General features: G+C 37.6%; 1 protein-coding gene across 1 annotated transcript in view; it reads right to left on the bottom strand.

Moving 5' to 3' along the window:
* MOXD1 (monooxygenase DBH like 1) overlaps window positions 1-19615 on the bottom strand; it is a 104106-nt gene that overhangs the window by 70271 nt on the left and 14220 nt on the right. The window contains exons 2-4 of the mRNA XM_051854327.2: window positions 5735-5881; window positions 2936-3103; window positions 2726-2809 (exon numbers count right to left, since the gene is read on the bottom strand). Coding sequence (XP_051710287.1) covers window positions 2726-2809; window positions 2936-3103; window positions 5735-5881 — 399 coding nt within the window. The remainder of the gene's footprint in view (window positions 1-2725; window positions 2810-2935; window positions 3104-5734; window positions 5882-19615) is intronic.

Here is a 19615-nt window from a genome sequence, read left to right as displayed (position 1 = left end):
CTCAATTTCACATTTCTCCAAAGCAGAAAATTTCCAAAATGTTCCTCCTAAATGAAACAACTGGCAATCTAGGATTTATTTGGAAATTGACTCTGTAAATGGGGTTGGCTGTTTGGAGATTGTCTAGCAACCCAGAAAATGAACAAGATGACAAGCAGATTACCAACTGTGTATTACTAGTAATATACATAATTTTAATTAATTTATTTAGGGGACACTAAGTGCCAGACATTGTTCTAAATACTTTAAAAATACTAAATGCATTTGATTCACTTAACAGTCATAACAATAGTGTTAGGTAATGGCTATTATTATACCAATTTCAGATGAAGAAACCAAGGCACAGAGAGGTAAATAACTTGCACGAGGGCCAGTACTGTGGTATAGAGGGTAAAGCCACTAAGCCACTGCCTGCGGCACCAGCATCCTATATGGGCATCAGTTTGAGTCCTGACTGTTCCACGTTTTTTTTTTTTTTTTTTTTTTTTTACCAGGCAGAGTGGACAGTGAGAGAGAGAGACAGAAAGAAAGGTCTTCCTTTTGCCGTTGGTTCACCCTCCAATGGCCGCCGCCGCTGGCGCACTGCGGCTGGCGCACTGTGCTGATCCTATGGCAGGAGCCAGGTGCTATCCTGGTCTCCCATGGGGTGCAGGGCCCAAGCACTTGGGCCATCCTCCATTGCACTCCTGGGCCACAGCAGAGAGCTGGCCTGGAAGAGGGGCAATAGGGACAGAATCCGGCGCCCCGACTGGGACTAGAACCCGGTGTGCGGGCGCCGCAGGCGGAGGATTTGCCAAGTGAGCCGCGGCAACGGCCATGAACAGTTTTAAATACAGACCTCTGTACTCTGAAATTACAAAGTTGGTAAGAGCAGTCCTCTATGACTTGCTGTCCTTCCCTGGAATTCCCCCTTGCTCAAGGTAAAGAACTTTTGTTGTTCGGTAGACCTCCAAGCATGTTAAAAAATTGTCCAAAGACTTTCATTTCACTAAGATCCCTCTTGATAGACATGTTTCATAGAAGACAGCAGGGTAGTCCCAGCAGTTTTTAATTCTAAGCCCACTTATCGAGTATTATTGTGATGTTAGTGCTAGGAAAGCCAGGTAGGAATTCTTAACTAAGGATTCGAATTTATAGTCAGTCCCCTTTCACATGCACAAAATAGAAAATAACTTATTACACAGAGGCAAATAATTCATCTACAGTCAGATTGTTGGTAGGTCTTCTGTTTGCAAAAGTATCCTACAAATATTTAGGACTACCTATTAACTCAAATATTCCCAAATTTCACCACTATTGCCTCTCTATGTAGTTGTGAATCATTGTGTAAACAAAGGCAGATCTGTGCAACTGGACAAATATTTTAGAAATTAACAAGTTTAAGTCAATTTATAGAATGCGCTCAGTGTTCCCATCTCTGCTGAAATGTTTTGAGGTTGGTAGGGAAAATGTGATGACTTTCTAAAGCCATGCAGATGAGGAAACCAAGGCGTAGTCACCCAGAGTGACTTACCTGAGAACACAGAGTTAATTAAAGACTGGACCTGTGATTCAAACCCACATGTTCCCCTCTAGATTCCAGAGTCGAGGAATTTGCTCTCCTCTAACATCCACACTGCTTCATTACCTAGTCTGGGGGCTGACGGGACGGCTGCAATGTCTGGCCTTTTGAATGTTTACAGTATTCCTATTCCAAGTCATTCTTTCTTATGTCTTGGCCACCTCTCCCACAATCTAACTTAGATCCTATCTTCATTCTCTGTGAAACTGCCAACAATTACTAGTACAGGGCCAAGGCAGCTCCTGTAACTTTGAAAAATTGGTTGTTCATTCAGTAACTAGATGAAAAAGTTTTAGAAGGCCAATCCCAGTTGGGTGCAAAGAAATTGTATGCCAGAAGCAAATCTGTTTTTTTTTTTTTTATTATTTCATAAAAGTTCACTAACTTTCTTTTCTTTCTGTTTTCAGAAAAAGGTATAATGACTTTGATGACAGTATCCATTCCTTTCAATGAATCAAATACTCTCAGATAATACTGATGGAGAATGTAACATTGCTGGGTATAATTTATCAATAAATAAACAAATTTATGTATAATTTTAAAATTATACTTCTAATTTTAGAAGTGTTACCTAAATAAACAAGTAGAGGTGTTCAAATATATCCCCAAACTCCTACATTTGACATTTAAAATTAGATAACCAAAATATTAGCTACAATCCAAACTTTCAAACTCCTAGAATATTTTGTGGGGCAACCAAGTCAGATCTTTGTTCTTGAAATAACTTTTAAGTAATTGAAAATCATTTGAATTTTTTTGCTGTTTTTATTTTTATTTTTTTAGATTTTATTTATTTATTTGATAGGTAGAGTTACAGTGAGAGGGAGAGACAGAGAGAAAGGTCTTCATTCTGTTGGTTCACTCCCCAGATGACCTCACCAATCCAGAGCCAGGAGCCAGGTGCCTCTTCCTGGTCTCCCATGTGAGTGCCGGGGCCCAAGGCCTTGGGTCATCTTCCACTGTTTTCCCAGGCCATAGCAGAGAGCTGTATTGTAAGAGGGGCAGCCAGGACTAGAACTGGCACCCATATGGGATGCCAGTGCCGCAGGGGGAGGATTAACCTACTGCGCTGCGGAACTGGCCCCAAGCTGTTTTTATTTCGAGGTTATCAATATCTTCCTTTATCCAGACAAACTAAGTTTAGTCTGTGAGTGAGTCACATACCTTTATTATGTGATGTTTTTCCTGGAACACAGGAATCTTAAACATTTGACACCAATATGTTGTACCTTTGTTTGGGATGGGGACCTGTCTTAATAAAAAGGGGAAGAAGACACAAGGTCACATTGTATTCAATCCAATAATGTAAGCAAAGCCTCTCTTATACATCTTCAATAAACCCATATGACAATCAAACAACCTAAAAAAACTTACGTCTTGATTTACCAGGTCAAAGTATGGTGAGGCTGTAGACAACACACTGGTTTTCTCAGGATTCAATAACCGAAGACTCTTAGTACCCCGATTGGAGTCATGGTACTTGGGTCCAGCTCCTTCCACATCTTCATGATGGTAGGCCCAGATCACTCTCACTGTACTATCCTGGAGATCAGACATAAACACCATTATGTCTCATGACAGCGCTTTCCTTATCTCCCGAGGTGAGATTAAAGAACTCTATCAAAGCAGGATACAGAAACGAAGAAAAGAGGGTAAGGATATTTGGAGTTCTCAACATTCATTAGGCAAATTTTATTAAGACACTAAAGATCTGAGTAGATGACTGACTTTTTGGAAGGAATTGGTTTTTTTAGCACACAAGATACATGTTCCAAAACAGAGGGAAAGACAATTGACTAATTACGAGTATGAAAGAGTAAACAATTATGCCAAAACTCTAAACTACCAACTAGTAATTACCAAGCAAATATCCTTGCTAAGCAGCAGGGATTTTGAAAAATCGCAACCCACATTATTACTATGAAATATTTTAAGGGAAACAAATAAATAGAATGAAAATTAATATTATCTTCAGCCTTTTTATTTATCATAAATTGTTTTCCTAGATGCTAGCCCAATCAAATGTATGTACTTACAGAAAGTACAAATGAAGAAGGAATTTCTGAATCTGGTTTGTCTGTGATACAAGAGTCATTTCATACATCCTGGGAATTTCCAAGGGGTTGGGGTACCCCAACTAGGGAAAGTACTGCTTAGTGAAATTAGTTTCCATTGAGCAACCAAGAGAAATCACACAGAGGGTTGTGGGGTGGGGAGGTTTTGCTGGGATATAAGGAAAGTGCTCAGTCCTCTCAAAGAAAAAGCTGTTTGCCAGATCTTTGTAAGAAGAACTTTGAAAATAAATAACAAAGTGAAAGCTACATATTTTAAATGTTCCCTTTCCTAACTTTCTTATATTCTCTCTTAATAATTCAAATGACTATAATTATTTTTCCAATTAAAGTATAATTGCACCATATATTATATAAAGTGATCCATGTCTTTGCATGTTTTTTCTCCCGTTTTTACTCTTTATGTTGAATGTTAATTAAAACTACTTCTGATTCTTTTACATTCCCATTTTTAAAGCTTTGATTTACCATGTAAAAAAGATCACTTTATTGGTCTACACCAAACGAAATTCATCCAAACAATGTATGGAAATGTATGAAGAACCACATGAATTATATATTATTTAAATATTTAACTTGCATATGCATAATGGTATTAATTTTTAATGAAGTCATAAAGTAAGAAATCTGGCATACTATGCCAATAGACAATTATAATTAGCCTACTATTCATCTTGATTTTAGAAATTCACGGCCAGCGCCGCAGCTCACTAGGCTAATCATCCGCCTTGCGGCACCGGCACACCGGGTTCTAGTCCCGGTCGGGGCGCCGGATTCTGTCCTGGTTGCCCCTCTTCCAGGCCAGCTCTCTGCTGTGGCCAGGGAGTGCAGTGGACCTGCACCCCATGGGAGACCAGGATAAGCACCTGGCTCCTGCCATCGGATCAGCGCGGTGCCGGCCGCGGCGGCCATTGGAGGGTGAACCAACGGTAAAGGAAGACCTTTCTCTCTGTCTCTCTCTCTCACTGTCCACTCTGCCTGTCAAAAAAAAAAAAAAGAAGAAGAAGAAATTCACGACAATGATTGAGATATAAATCATATAACTATATTCTAATAGTATCATAATTATCTCTTGTTTAATACACTTCTTCTAATCTGTACCTATAATCCATTTTCAAACTTTATAAAGAAGCTAAAATACATTTATAAGTCAAATCACTCAAACTTTTTTTTCCCAAAGAAACCTTTTATTTAAGAAGTACAAATTTGGTAGGAACAACTTTAGGAATATAGTGATTCTTCCCACCATACCTAACCTCTTACCTCTACTCTCACCACAAACTCCTCCTCCCTTTCCCATTCCCAGTCCTATTCTTCACTAAGATTCATTTTCAATTAACTTTATACACAGAAAACCAACTCTATACTTAGTAAAGATTTCAACAATTTGCACACACATACACACATACAAAAAAAAAACTGACAACAAGTTTCACAGTTAATTCTCATTATACAACTCATTGAGGACATAGGTCCTGCATTGGAAGTAAGTGCACAGTGACTCCCGTTGTTAATTTAACAATTAACACTCTTATGTATGATGTCAATGATCACCCGAGGCTCTTGTCATGAGTTGCCTAGGCTATGGAAGCCTTTTGAGGCCACAATCCCCATTAGTATTTAGATAAGGCCATAAGCAATGTGGAAGTTCTCTCCTCCCTTCAGAGAAAAGTACATCCTTCTTTGATGGCCACGTCTTTACACTGGGGTCTCATTCACAGAGATTCTTTGTGCAGGACTTTTTTTGCCACTGTGTTTTGGTTTTCCATGCCTGAAATGCTCTCGTGGGCTTTTCAGTCAGACCAGAATGCCTTAAGGGCTGATTCTGAGGTCAGAGTGCTATTTAAAGCGACTGTCATTCTATGAGTCTGCTGAAATCACTCAAACTTTAAACAGCTCTATAAATTGTTAAATTCACACAATAATGCCTTTATTGAAATTTATCATCTTAAATTTCTTTTTTGGATTTTCAAAAATATTCCAAAAGACTATGACTTTGTTTTTAAAATTATTTTAAAACATTTTTCTTTCTATTCTGTCAAGCGTTTCAAAGTATAAATAAACCATTTATTCTTGCAAGCATTGTTCCTGGAGTTCTTACCGTTATACTCTTATCATTTGTGTCACAAGTATGCAGTTCTCTGCTAAATTCAATTATTGTGTGTGTACTATTTTCCATAGCATATTCCAGGTGGTAATCTTGTTGAGGATCTTTTTTCAACTCTTTATTTGCACTTGTAAAATAATCCTGTGAAAATAAATGAAGAAGAAAAGTCAGGGGATGGGCATTGTGGTGCATCAGGTTAAGGTCTCACATGGTATGTCTCCTTCCCAGATCAGAATGCCTGGTTCCAATCCCACCTCTGCTTCTTATCCAGCTTCCTGCTAATGCACACCCCAAGAGGCACAAGGTATGACTTCAAGTACTTGGTGCCCTGACACCTCATGGGAGACCTGGGTGCAGTTACTGGCTCCTGGCTTCAGCTTGGCCCATCCCCAACTGTTGTGAGAATTTGGGGAGTGAACCAACAAATTGATGATATTTCTCTCTCTCCCCCCCCTCACTCCCTCTCTCCCTTTCAAATAAATACAAATAAATAGATAAACAACAAAAGTGAAAGAAGGGAAGGGAAGGAAGGAAGGAAGGAAAGATGGAAGAAAGGAAGGTAGGCAGGCAGGAAGGAAATGGGTGCTGTGGTGCATCCACTTCTCAAATCAGAACACTTAGTGTACCCAGTTACTTTACACTTCCAAATCAGCTTCTTGCTTGTGTACTTCAGAGGCAGCAGATGATGGCCTAAGTACCTGGGCCCTGGGTCCCTGCTACCATAGCCAGATAGAGTACCTGGCTCTTGGCTTTGGCTTGGCCTAGCTCTGGATATTGCAAGCATTTGGGGAGTGAACCAGAGGATGAAAGACTCTCTCTCTCTCACACACACACATCACTTTTCAATTAAATAAATAAATCTCATAGAAAAAAAGGAAAAAATTAAAAGAAAAATCAGAATATCCCAAATATAGAGCAAAAAAATAAGAGAATTTATAGAACTGAAAAAGAACAATTTTGGTCATCTGCATTCATGTTTATAGCAGCACTATGCAAAATACCTAAGAAACAGAAATAATCTAAGTGTCCATTAACTGACAAAGAAAATTTCACACATACACATAAATGGAATACCCTTCAGCCATAAACATGATTAAATCTTCTCATTTGCAATAACATGGATAGAAGTATAAGCCATTTTGTAAAATGAAAAAAGCCAGGCACAGAAAGATGAGTACTGCATTATCTCCCTCATAAGTGAAATGTAAAGATGTTAACCTTACAGAAGTTGAGAGTAGAATGATAGTTACCAGAGACTGGAAGGAGTAAAATGGAGGCAGGTGGAGTGTCTACAGATTGATTGACTGGTATTAAGCTATATTTGTGAAGGAGGAATGAATTCTGGTGATTTGTTCAGAATAAGGTAGCTACAGATAATGATAATATACTGTGGTTTTATTTTTAAAAAGCTAGAGGAAAGCATTTTTTAAGTTTTCACCATAAAAATGATAAATGATTGAGAATATAGATATACTTATTCTGATTTCAACATTACGCCAATGTATGTATATCAAAACATCACATGGTACCACACAAATACTTACAATTTTCTGCATTAGTTAAAAATAAAATAAAATAAATAATTCTGAGTTTGCTTATTACAAAACATGGACCTAGAGACATTTTCAAAATCTGGAGAATTTTCAAGGAGCTGGAATAGTCCAATCAGGGAAACAGTTCCCTAGGAAACTGGTTGATATTTAAACTTTTGGTCCTTTAGAAAAATGCAGTATAGATTTATAACATCATAGAGGGCCAAAGGAGGTAGAGTGAATGAGCACTTGAAATTTCCCAGAGGCATACAGCACCATGAAATGTCTTACCCCAAAATAAAATACCTTGACAGCAACAAAGCCAGAGCCAGCCCAGGGTTAGCACTCTCCACTGTTATGACTGGTGCAGCAGCCCTTCACCATTCATAAGTAAAAAAGACTTATGGGAAAAGGATTGTATTGTCACATTATGAACGTTAGTGGGATGTGCTTTTGAAAGTGAAATGCAATGGAAAAATATGCAGAGATGAAATTAGTTGAGTTAAAAGATACAAAAAACTAGGGGCAAGTGCTGTGGCATAGTTGGTAAGGCTGCCACCTGCAATACTGGCATCCCATATGGGCACCAGTTCAAGTCCTGGCTGCTCCACTTCAGATCCAGCTCTCTGCTAATATGCCTGGGAAAGCAGTAGAAGATGGCCCAAGCACTTGGGCCCCTACACCCACATGGGAGACCCGAAAGAATCTCCTGGCTCCTGGCTTTAGATTGGCCCAAGTCCAGCTGTTACAGCCATTTGGGGAGTGAACTAGTGAATGGAAGATCTCTCTCTATCTGCCTCTTCCTGTTTGTAACTCTGTGTTTCAAATAAATCAATAAATATTTTTTTAAAAAAAAGAAGATACTGAAAACTAGGGAAGCTTGATTTTATGGATCAGGCATAATTTTTAGACTAAACTTGTTTAATGGTGTACAGTGACTTTGGGGAGGCAGACAAGTTCAACAAGGAAGACAAATGACTAACATCTAACCCTAAACAGCTTTAAAGAGTTGCTGAAGTTGGGGCCAGCACTGTGGTGCAGCAGGCGCCCTGGCCTGAGGTGCTGGCATCCCATATGGGCGCTAGTTCAAGACCCAGCTGCTCTACTTCTGATCCAGCTCTCTGCTGTGACCTGGGAAAGCAGTAGAAGATGGCCCAAGTCCTTGGGCCCCTAAGCCCACGTGGGAGACCTGGAGGAAGCTCCTGGATCCTGGCTTCAGATCGGTGCAGCTCTAGCCATTGTAGCCAATTGGCAAGTGAGCCATCAGATGGAAGACCTCTCTCTCTCTGCCTCTCCTCTCTCTGTGTGTAATTCTGACTTTCAAATAAATAAATCTTTAAAAAAAAAGAGTTGCTGAAATCAAACTCTGAGAGCTTCAGTTTTAACATTAGTAAAATTGTCATAATGCATGCCTATTTTATAGATTTTCAAAGATAAGTAAAATGAAATAGCATGGTGGGACTGCCTACCAAGGTTAGTATATTTTCAATGCCAATTATTTCCCCTACTTTGGAATACAGTTTTCCCTGAGAAAATATTTCTTTGTCTACTACCATGTGTTTACTCTGCTGAAAGTTATCAAAATCATGTTAATTTTCATCATTTATAAAAGACACAAAATTTGTCATGATGTTTTTCCAGTTCCTAATGACATTTATTTTTGAAACACTGTGAAGGTTCTTTTATAACATACAGGCTGAAATATAATTAATTTTATTAACTTTAAAATTGTACTTAAAGAATTGATCACTAATCTTGACTGAGGACCTACAATATACCAAAAAAAACCTTAAATTGCATAAAAAAAGTCACACTCAAACAGATGATAGTTGGCATTTTTATTCCTAATACCTTTTTCAGATAATTATCAAGAATATGCAAATTGATATCCAGAGTACCTGTTCGAAATATTCTTCAATATGTTAAGACTCAAATTACTGTCAATGTGTAGAATCCAGGGAATCTTTTTTTGCCCTGGGAACAATAACTACAACTTACGAATATGTTCTATGCACCAGGTTCTGTTTCAGCATGTTACAGTAATGAACTCATTTCATCTTTATGTCAAATCTATGAGATAAAACTATTTTCCCATTTTACAGACACAAACTCTGAAGGACACAGAGATTAGGCAATCTGCCCAGGATTCTGCAGCTGGTAAACATAAGGGCAGTATTCAGACCCCGATGGTCTACCTGGAGTCTGTGTCCTTCACTATTCTACACTATAGAATTTTCTACAGAATGAGGATGGGTTACCCTGGTTTATTTTTGGTTTTCTGTCTATAAAAATTAGCTACATCAGTTTTTTTTTTAATTTTTATTTATTTGAAAGGCAGAGTTACAGAGAGACAGAGGGAGAAATTGAGAGAGAGAGAAAGAGAGAGAGAGCTCCCATCTGTTCACTCCTCAAATGGCCACAATGGCCAGGGCTGGACCAAGCCGAAGGCAAGAGCCAATAGCTTCATTAGGGTCTCCTATGAGGGTCCAAGGGGCAAGCACCTGGGCCATCTTCCACTGCTTTCCCAGGCCCCTTAATAGAGAGCTGGATTGGAAGTAGAGCAGCCAGAAATCCAGCCGGAGCCTACATGGGATCTAAGCATGATCCCAGCCAGTGGCTTAACCTGCTATGTCACAACAGTGGCCCCTACATCAGTTTTTAACATAAAATGTTGCATTCCTACTGCCAATGTCAGGGTTTGTCTAGAAATTTATTCTGAGAACCAGGTTATAATTGTGGAAACAATTTAGACAATGCACTCCCATGTGCTGTGATATCTCATTTTTCATCACAAAGATTTCAATATGGAAATGAAACAATGCTTATGGACAAAGAAGCATTTGAATTAACTAGCTGTGCCTTTACACTAAACTCATCTCTTTACATAACTCATGCAGTCACAATTTTTGCAAACAAAAAGAATACAATACAAAGTAATCAGTTGAAAGAGTAGAATGATTATCCTAGTCTTGTAAATATGTGTCCAAAATCATTAGTTCTACAAAATATACATCTGACTTGCCAATTTTCCACTTGTTTTATTTTCACTCAAACAGTCCTAACTCCATCTAGCCACTCCATCTTTTTCTGGCATTTCAGAAAACTTAGGAGAAATTATCAAATTTCAGATATCATAGGAGAATCTTCAATCAGCTTATATTGAAGATTCAGTGAGCTCATCTGGCCTGAACAAACCCCAACAACCTCCTATTTAGAAAAGACTACTACCAGTTACCTCAAAGTTTTGGATTCCTAGTAGAATGTGATTGAATGAAAGGTGATGAGTTCAAACTTAGGGAAAATACAGTTGGATTTTACTAAAACTAAAATTGAAATGTGAACTAACCTAACTTCCATTGCAATTCTATTATTACTCTTTCATGTTTTTCTAATTTTAGTGCCTATTACAGGCATATATTCAGATTTGATCATAAATAGCAGTAATATTATTATTTACATGTTTGCTTCAGCAGAATCCTCATTAACACACAAGTTAATCTCTCACTATTTTCCCAGATCTTCCAAATATTCTAAACCTTTTCTATGCAAGATGTTAACCGCTCTCCACTGTCAGCTTATGATCTAATCTCACTATTATAGAAAATCCTAATTATGATATATGAGGCCTCCTATCCTGCCTTATTCTTACCCTAAACAAAACTCACCTCATGCAGTAATAAAAATAATCTAAAAAGAAGCAGAAATTAAAAAAAAAAAAAACAGTAGAGAGGATAAACTGAAAACCAATGCAGTAAAACAAAGGAGAAACATCACCAAAGAGCCTACAGATAATAAAAGCTAAATAATACTACGAAAAGCCATTGTTATGATGCAACAGGTTAAGTTGTTCATTGCAAAGCCAGCATCCCACATCAGAATACCAGTTCAAGTCCCAGCTACTCTGCTTTTGATCCAGTTCCCTGTTAATGAACCTGGGAAAGCAGTGGATTATATTCCAAATACTTGGGCCCCTGCCACCGACGTAGGAGACTTGGATGGAGTTCCTGGATCCTGGTTCAGCCCTGGCTATTGGTAGCCATTTGGGAAGTGAATGAGCAGATGGGAAATCTGTCCCTACCTCTATTTTCTCTCTGTCACTCTGCCTTTTAAATAAATAATATAAAAAATATTATGAACACTTTCCTACCTCCCCCCAAAATTGAATAATTCATACAAGAAACCAAGTTCTTGAAAGACATAAATCATCAAAACTCACTAAGGAGGGCTGGCACAGTGGCTCACTTAGCTAATCCTCTGCCTGCAGCACTGGCACCCTGGGTTCTAGTCCTGGTTGGGGCACCGGGTACTAGTCCTGATTGCTCCTCTTCCAGTCCAGCTCTCTGATGTTGCCCAGGAAGGCAGTGGAGGATGGCCCAAGTACTTGGGTCCCTGCACCCACATGGGAGACGAGGAGGAAGTACCCGGCTGCTGGCTTCGGATCGGTGCAGCACCAGTCATAGCGGCCATTAGGGGAGTGAACCAACTGAAGGAAGACCTTTCTCTCTGTCTCTCTCTCACTGTCTATAACTCTCTCTCTGTCTCTCTCTCTCACTGTCTAACTCTGCCTGGCAAAAAATAAAAAAAAAATCACTCAGGAAAAGAGCAATATTCTGAATAGCTTTATCTATTCACAGCTAAAAATCCTTCTTAGCAAAGAAAATTCCCAAGCCAAGATAATTGCACTTGGAATTTTATCAAATAAGGAACAGGATATATCACTACCTCATGACCTCTTCTAGAAAGTAAAACAGGAAGCACTTAACTCATTTTTCTGACAACAGCATTACCCTGATACCAAAATTAAAAACATCATCAAAAAAATATACACTTATATCTCTCATGACCATACATGAAGACTTTCTACTGAAAAATAGTTGGAAGGGAGTTTTACAGCAAATAAGTAACCACTTGGGATACCTGCATTCTATATCAGAGTGTCTGGGTTAGAGTCCCGGCCCCCGTTCTGATCCAGCTTCCCGTTGATGTGCTTCCTGAGAGACAGAAGGTAGTAGTCGGGTCCCTGCCACCCATATGAGAGATTTAGATTGAGTTCTAGGCCCCTGGCTTCAGCAAGTTCAGTTTCAGCTGTTGCAGGCATTTGGGGAATAAACCAATGATGAAAGATTTCTCTCTCTCTCTCTCTCTCTCTCTCTCTGCTTTTCAAATAAAAAATAAATAGACAAACTCATAGTCAGCATCTTATTTAATGAGGAAAAGTTGGAAGCATTTCCACTAAGATCTGGAACCAGACAAGAATACCTACTTTCACCACTGCTATTTAATATTGTTTTGGAAGTTTTAGATAGAGCCACTGGGCAAGAAAAAGAAATCAAAGAGATACAAACTGGAAAGCAAGAAATCAAATAATCCCTGTTCGCAGATGACATGATCCTATATACACAGGAAACAAAAGACTCCACTAGGTGACTATTAAAACTCTTAAGAAAAGTTTGGTAAATTTGCAAAATATAAAATCAACACACAAAAATCAATAGCATTTGAACACAGATGATGCCATGGCTGAGAAATAACTGCTAAGATAATCCCATTCACAATAGCTACAAAAAATTAAGTACCTTGGAATAAATTTAACCAAGGAGGTGAAAGATCCCTATAATGAAAATTACCAAGCATTAAAGAAAGAAATGTAAAAAGACATATAAATGGGAAAATCTTCCATGTTATTGCATTGAATGAATTAATATCATCAAAATGTCCATACTGCCAAAAGCAATTTACAGATTCAATGCAATCTCAATCAAAATACAAAAAACATTCTTCTCAGATCTAGTAACAACAATGCTAAAATTCATATGGAAACACAAGACACTTTGAAAAAGCAAAGCATTCTTAAATAATTACAAAACCAAAGTCAGAAGTATCACAATACCAGATTTCAAGGTATACTACAGGGTAGTTATCAAAATGGCCTGGTACTGGCACAAAAATAGACATGTAGACCAAAGGAACAAACAGAAACTCCAGAAATAAATCCACACATCTACAACCAACTAATATTTGGCAAAGAAGCTAAAATCAATCCCTGGAGAAAGGACAGTCTCTTCAAAATATGGTGCTGGGAAAATTGGATCTTTGCATGCAGAAGTATGGATCAAGACTCCTACCTTACACCTTATATAAAAATCAACACTAAATGGATCAAGGATCTAAATCTAAGACCTGTTACTATCAAATTACTGAAAGAAAACATTGGGGAAACTCTGCAAGACATTGGCATAGGCAAAGCCTTCTTGGAAAAGACCGCTGAAGTACAGGCAATCAAAGGCAAAATAGGTAAATTGGATTACATCAAGCTCAGAAGCTTCTGCTCTGCAAAGGAAACACACAAAAAAGTGAAGAGGCAACTGACAGAATGTGAGAACATTTTTGCAAACTATGCAACTGATAAAGGATTAACATCCAGAATCTATAAAGAGCTCAAGAATTTCAACAACAAACAAACATTCCAATCAAGAAATGGGCAAGCAACTTGAATAGGCATATTTTGAAATATGAAATTCATATGGTCAATAGACATATGAAAAAATACTCAGGATCACTATCCATCAGGGAACTGTAAATCAAAATCACAATAAGATTTCACCTCACCCCAGTTCAAATGGCTCCCATACAGAAATTAAAAAAAATGTTGGTGAGGATGTGAAGAAAAGAATATCCTAATACACTGTTGGTGGGAATGTAAACTAGCACTGCCATTGTGGAAGACACTATGGAAATTTCTTAAAAATCTGAAAATAAATTTACTATATGACCCAGCCACCCAACCAACCCAAATGAAATTAAATCAGCATATGGAAAGAGTTATCTGAATCCTCTTGTTTATTGCAGCTCAATTCACAATAGCTAATATAAAAAATCAACCCAGATGTGCCTGAACAAATGACTGGAATAAGAAAATGTGTTATAAATATACTATGGAATACTACTGAACCATAAAAAAAATTGCAGCAAAATGGATACAACTGGAGACCATTATACTTGGTGAAATATGCCAGTTCAAAAAAGGCAAATACCACATGTTTTCTCTGATCTCTGGTAACTAACAGAGTACAAAAACATGTAATGTATATGAGTGAAATTGACATTTTGAGATTTGATTATTGTTTACAGCCCTTGTCTCTATATTTTGGTACAGTGTTTTTATTTGCTTACTATTTGTTTAATTCTTTACTTAGTGGAGGATTAAGCTTATGAGTATAAAACAAACTGAAAGTATGCAATTGCAAAAATTAAGAGAAAGAACAATAAATGAAGGAAGAGGGAGGGTAGGAGCATGGGCAAGAGGGAGGGTAGGGTGAGAAGTATCACTATGCTCTTCAATCTGTACATATGAAATACATGAAATGTGTTCACATTATATAAATAAAAATTGAAAAAACAAAAATAAATAGATATTTTTTATCAAAGAGAACCCAGCAATATAAACAACAATTATCAGGTATCACATATAACATACTAAATCCAATATATAACAACTATGCAGCTTTGATATAACACCTATGCAGACTTGTTTCAATATTAGAAAACCAATGAGGGCCGGCGCTGTGGCTCACTTGGCTAATCCTCCACCTGCAGCGCTGGCACCCTGGGTTCTAGTCCCGGTTGGGGCACCGGTTCTGTCCTGGTTGCTCCTCTTCCAGTCCAGTTCTCTGCTGTGGCCAGGGAGTGCAGTGGAGGATGGCCCAAGTGCTTGGGCCCTGCACCCACATGGGAGACCAGGAAGAAGCACCTGGCTCCTGGCTTTGGATCGGCTCAGCACGCCAGCCATGGAGGTCATTTAGAGGGTGAACCAATGGAAGGAAGACCTTTCTCTCTGTCTCTCCATCTCACTAACTCTTCTTGTCAAAAAAAAAAAAAAAAAAAAAAAAAAAAAGAAAGAAAGAAAGAAAAAGAAAAGAAAAGAAAGAAAACCAATGAATGTAATTCATTGTATCATTATATATATCAAAAGTCTTATTTGAAAATAGCCATTCATAATAAAACCTCTCAGTAAGCTAACAATTGAAGGGTCCTTCATCAAATTTATCTACTACAGCCCCATTGACAGTTAATGGTGAAAGACTGAATTCTTCCCCACCATGTTTGGGGAAAAGTCGTGAGAACAAGGAGACGATATCCATACTTTCCATTAGCAAGAAGCCCCACTGCTGATAGTCTACTTGACAGTTTACATCTATTATTCTCTGCCTCTACTTTTCCCTCTACTTAGCCCTAAGGACTTCAGATTTCTGTCCCTGACATTATATTCTTCTGTCTTCATATTTCACCCTTTGAGAATCTCCTCTCCAGCAGTTTCAAATCATATTCCTTATCGCACATTCAAAAGTCAGTTTCACTTGGACTTTTTTTGTCATTTCAAATGCAATGCACCCAAAACTGAATCTACCTTTTTTACGTAAGACTAGTTCTCCTGGTTCTCAAGCTTACTGCCATTCTCCTAGAGCCCCATATTCAGAACTGCAGTCTACTTTACCTTCTTCCCTTTCACTCACAGTCCCATAGATGGCTGCTCCTAGTAAGTCATCCTTTGGAAAAATAACTTGCCTTTTACTTCTGTTTCATTCCAGTTCTACCTCTCTCAGTTCATACTGCATCATTTACAAACTTCTGTCAAGGGCTTCCCTGAAGAATTACTCGCTATGGGTCATTGTGCTTTATTCAACAGTATATCGTACTAAGTCCTAAAATTTAGATTCCAAGTTCCTTAAAACTTAGTCTAACATGGTTTACCTTTACCTCTTATCATATGTCTTCTGTTATGTTGCTATTGTTCCTTTAAAATACTCAGCTTTCCCCCAACTCTTTGTTTTCACTCATTCTTCCTGTCTCTCCTACTCTTTTCTTTCAACTGAGGTATGTTTTTGACTAGCTCCTCCTATTGACACTTCTTTCCCTTAAGGGTTCTTGATTCTATTTCCTTGGTGAAGTTCCCTTTGATTATCCCAACGGGAAGGGATAATTCCTTCTCTGAATATGTATTCCTCTATTTACATTTCCATATAAGCATGATTATATTCTAGAAGTTGCAGTATTTTCTCAACTATGGGGTAACTGTCTAGAAATAGGTCAACAGATAATCTTGTTAATACATTATAAATTTGTATCTTTAGAATAATTGTTGACATGGAACCGAAAAAAAAATGAGGCACATGGAAAACACATGAACTACAATCAAACAGAAACTTAATGGCATCCACACTACAATTAAAAACGGCATATTGGAAAATCTTAAAAGCACAGTTAGGTGAGGCAACTGGAAATAAAAAGACAAAAAACTCTCTGGGTGTCAAATTTCATGTATTTCAAACTATTCTGTGTAGAAAGAAAAAAAAGAAGGAAAGAACAGAAAAAGAAAGCAAGTCACTCAAAGAACAAGAACAGTCAGTCTGCAAACCATCAGGTCTTGTGATTTAGATTGGCTAAACCTCTAAGCAATGCTAAATGAGATTAAGAGTTTCTCAAATTTGATTAAAGGGCATTCAAATGAGTAGTTATTTACTACCACCTTTGTCCAGGGGGAACATACTACAGAATGAAAATGACACAATAAAATTTGGCAGACTAAGAGTTGGAATACTGGTAAGGTCATCCAGAAGTTAATGTTCACCAAAGGATACTATACAGTACTTATGAGATATTTAAGGAAATTCCCAGGACTGGCGCTGTGGTGTAGTGGGTAAAGCCACCACCTGCAGTGCTGGTATCCCATATGGGTGCCAGTTCAAGTCCTGGCCACTCCACTTCCCATCCAGCTCTCTGCTATGGCCTGGGAAAGCAGTGGAAGATGGCTAAGTCCTTGGGCCCCTGCACCCACATGGGAAGACCCAGAGGAAGCTCCTGGCTCCTGACTTCAGATCAGCACAGCTCCAGCCATTGTGGTCAACTGGGGAGTGAACCAGTGGATGGAAGACCTCTCTCTCTCTCTGCCTCTCCTCTCTCTGTGTGTAACTCTGACTTTCAAATAAATAAATAAATCTTTTTTTTTAAAATAAGGAAATTCCCCAGGTTATTTTTACATATGATGTTTGCTTTGAGAATAATAGCCAAATGATGCCTTCATTCCCATTCCTAATCCCATTCAGCAAATGGAATCAAAAGCAACCCTAAGTACATTCTGGTGAAAGCCATTCCTTAACCATCTTCTTGCACTGCTCAATATTCCAGACTTTTTAACTAAAAATAGGAGTATTGATCACAGTACACTCTGACTATCATGGCCTGATGTCACAGCCATAATAAAAATGTAATTTGTAATGTATGTATTAAATATATTTGTATATAGTATAAATACAACATAAAATACTGATAAATAAAAGCTCTAATTAAGAATCATTATAATGAACTTTATTGAAGTACAGGGGTTGGTCAAGATTCAAGTAATCATAATGCTATTCTGTAAGATTTTAAGAATAAAAATAGGCAAATGTTCTTAATAATGTAAACATTAAAACTGATATACAGAAGACACTCTTGTTTATGCTTACATAGTTTTTATATCCTGCAATTTGAACTATGCAGTAATGTTACTCTCTATGAATGGCTTTATGTGAAGCTCAATTACATTCCAATTCAAATATCTAACTCAGGTTCCATATAAATTGTGATATAGATATTACTTTTTGTTCAGTTGTGAATTTTGCATTGATTTTGTATTCAGTTTGCTTACTTTTTTGGGTAAAATATTACTTGTTATTCTGGAACTTCTATTTCATCATTAGCCTCCTGTAATACAGTTAATCTTCAGCTATGGCACAAAAATATTACTCTTGAGACATGTTCTCACAAGGTATTTTTTTCTTTTGAACACTTTATGCTTTGAAAAAAACTTATGAAGTATTTAATTGAGGCTTCAAAATGTGGTGTGGCAGAAATAAAGCAAGTTACCATCAGTAGAAATGGGTAAGAGGTTGGTATTTATCATTTAGTTGATAGTGTGAGTACTAATTGCCACTTTGAAACTAAGATAACATTTTGCAAAATCTAGCTTTAATCACTGACAAAACTGCTATGACCTCTTGTTCAAAAACATGATTACACAGATGTTAAATCAGTTCTCACCCATTGTCAATCTTTCTTCTCTTAAATCTCTACTACAGAATAGAGCTTTGGCTGGTTCTGTGTTAAACAGGATGAAGTGAAAACTCTTTTGGATGTAATAAAAGATATGAATAGAGTTGGTTCAGCTTGGAGTACTGAATGCACGCACAGCTGCGGGGAGACCCTTGAGAAAAATGTTACCATCTGTCATCATTTTCTTTGACAGGTGCTTGTAGTTGTTCTTCTTTTTTCTAAATCTCAAAAGCCTTAGTCCTTCAAACACTGCTGTCTCTAATATCAATTTCTACAATAAATGTTATGGTGGTTTAGTAATATTGATGGTATAATAAGAAATATTTTTGTACTAAAAAGAATCTTTAATCCTTAAAAATCACAGGGTTATGTAAACAGGCTACATGAACACAATCTTCTGATTTCAATATAAACTGATCTTTAAAAGTGAATTGCTCACTGATCTAAGAAATTTGAGTGCGATGTCAAAATGCAAGGGGATTGCCCTTGAGAAACCGAAAGTGAAGCTCTGTGGCTCTAACGAGAGATCTATTAAATACTTACCAGAAAGTCAAAATTGGAACCCAGAGCTGTGTTCAAATAAGAAAGAGGCCCACCTGAGCAATCTGTTTGTTGCTCAAGTGCTGCCTTCTGAAAAAACACACCCTAAATTTTCCCTCATAGTCAATCATCTCATTTAGTTTTCATGCAGAATAACTTAATATTTAACTTAAAGTTAAGTAGTTAACTTTAATTACTATTTAATTATGGAATTATTGGAGATACTGCATAAAATAAAAGATTTAACTCTTCATCCACAACAGTATACTTCAGTGGAAAAAAAAAACAATTTCAGACTCTACTATTCAAGTAATGTATTATTGTACCTTCATCCTATCCCATCAATTTAATTTTTAAAAATGTAGATGACTTATCTGTCCATGACTACTCATTACAAGGAATAAATTTGGGAAAGAAAGCAAATTCTTCCTTTCCTTTTTCCCCTTCCCCTCTCTTCTTCCCACCCCTTTCTTCTTCCTACTTTATTTCCTTCTCTCCTTCCTTCTGCTTCTCATCCTATTTTCCTTTCTTCTTTTGTTCCTCCTCCTCCTCTGTCCATCCTCCCTCCAGCACATATTTTATTGAAAGGCTGTTTATCTTTAGTCCTTGTTTTACGGCTGTGCACACATGATGGAACAGGAGAGCAGGCATTTTTCTAGAAAATGGAACTTAATTTATTGAGAGTTGGAAGAGGGCAGACAATTTTTAAATA

The sequence above is a fragment of the Oryctolagus cuniculus genome, chromosome 5, assembly GCF_964237555.1.
Source record: "Oryctolagus cuniculus chromosome 5, mOryCun1.1, whole genome shotgun sequence".
NCBI lineage: Eukaryota > Metazoa > Chordata > Mammalia > Lagomorpha > Leporidae > Oryctolagus > Oryctolagus cuniculus.
The sequence above is the reverse complement of the archived record's forward strand: the minus strand, read 5'-3'. Positions and strand labels throughout refer to the sequence as shown.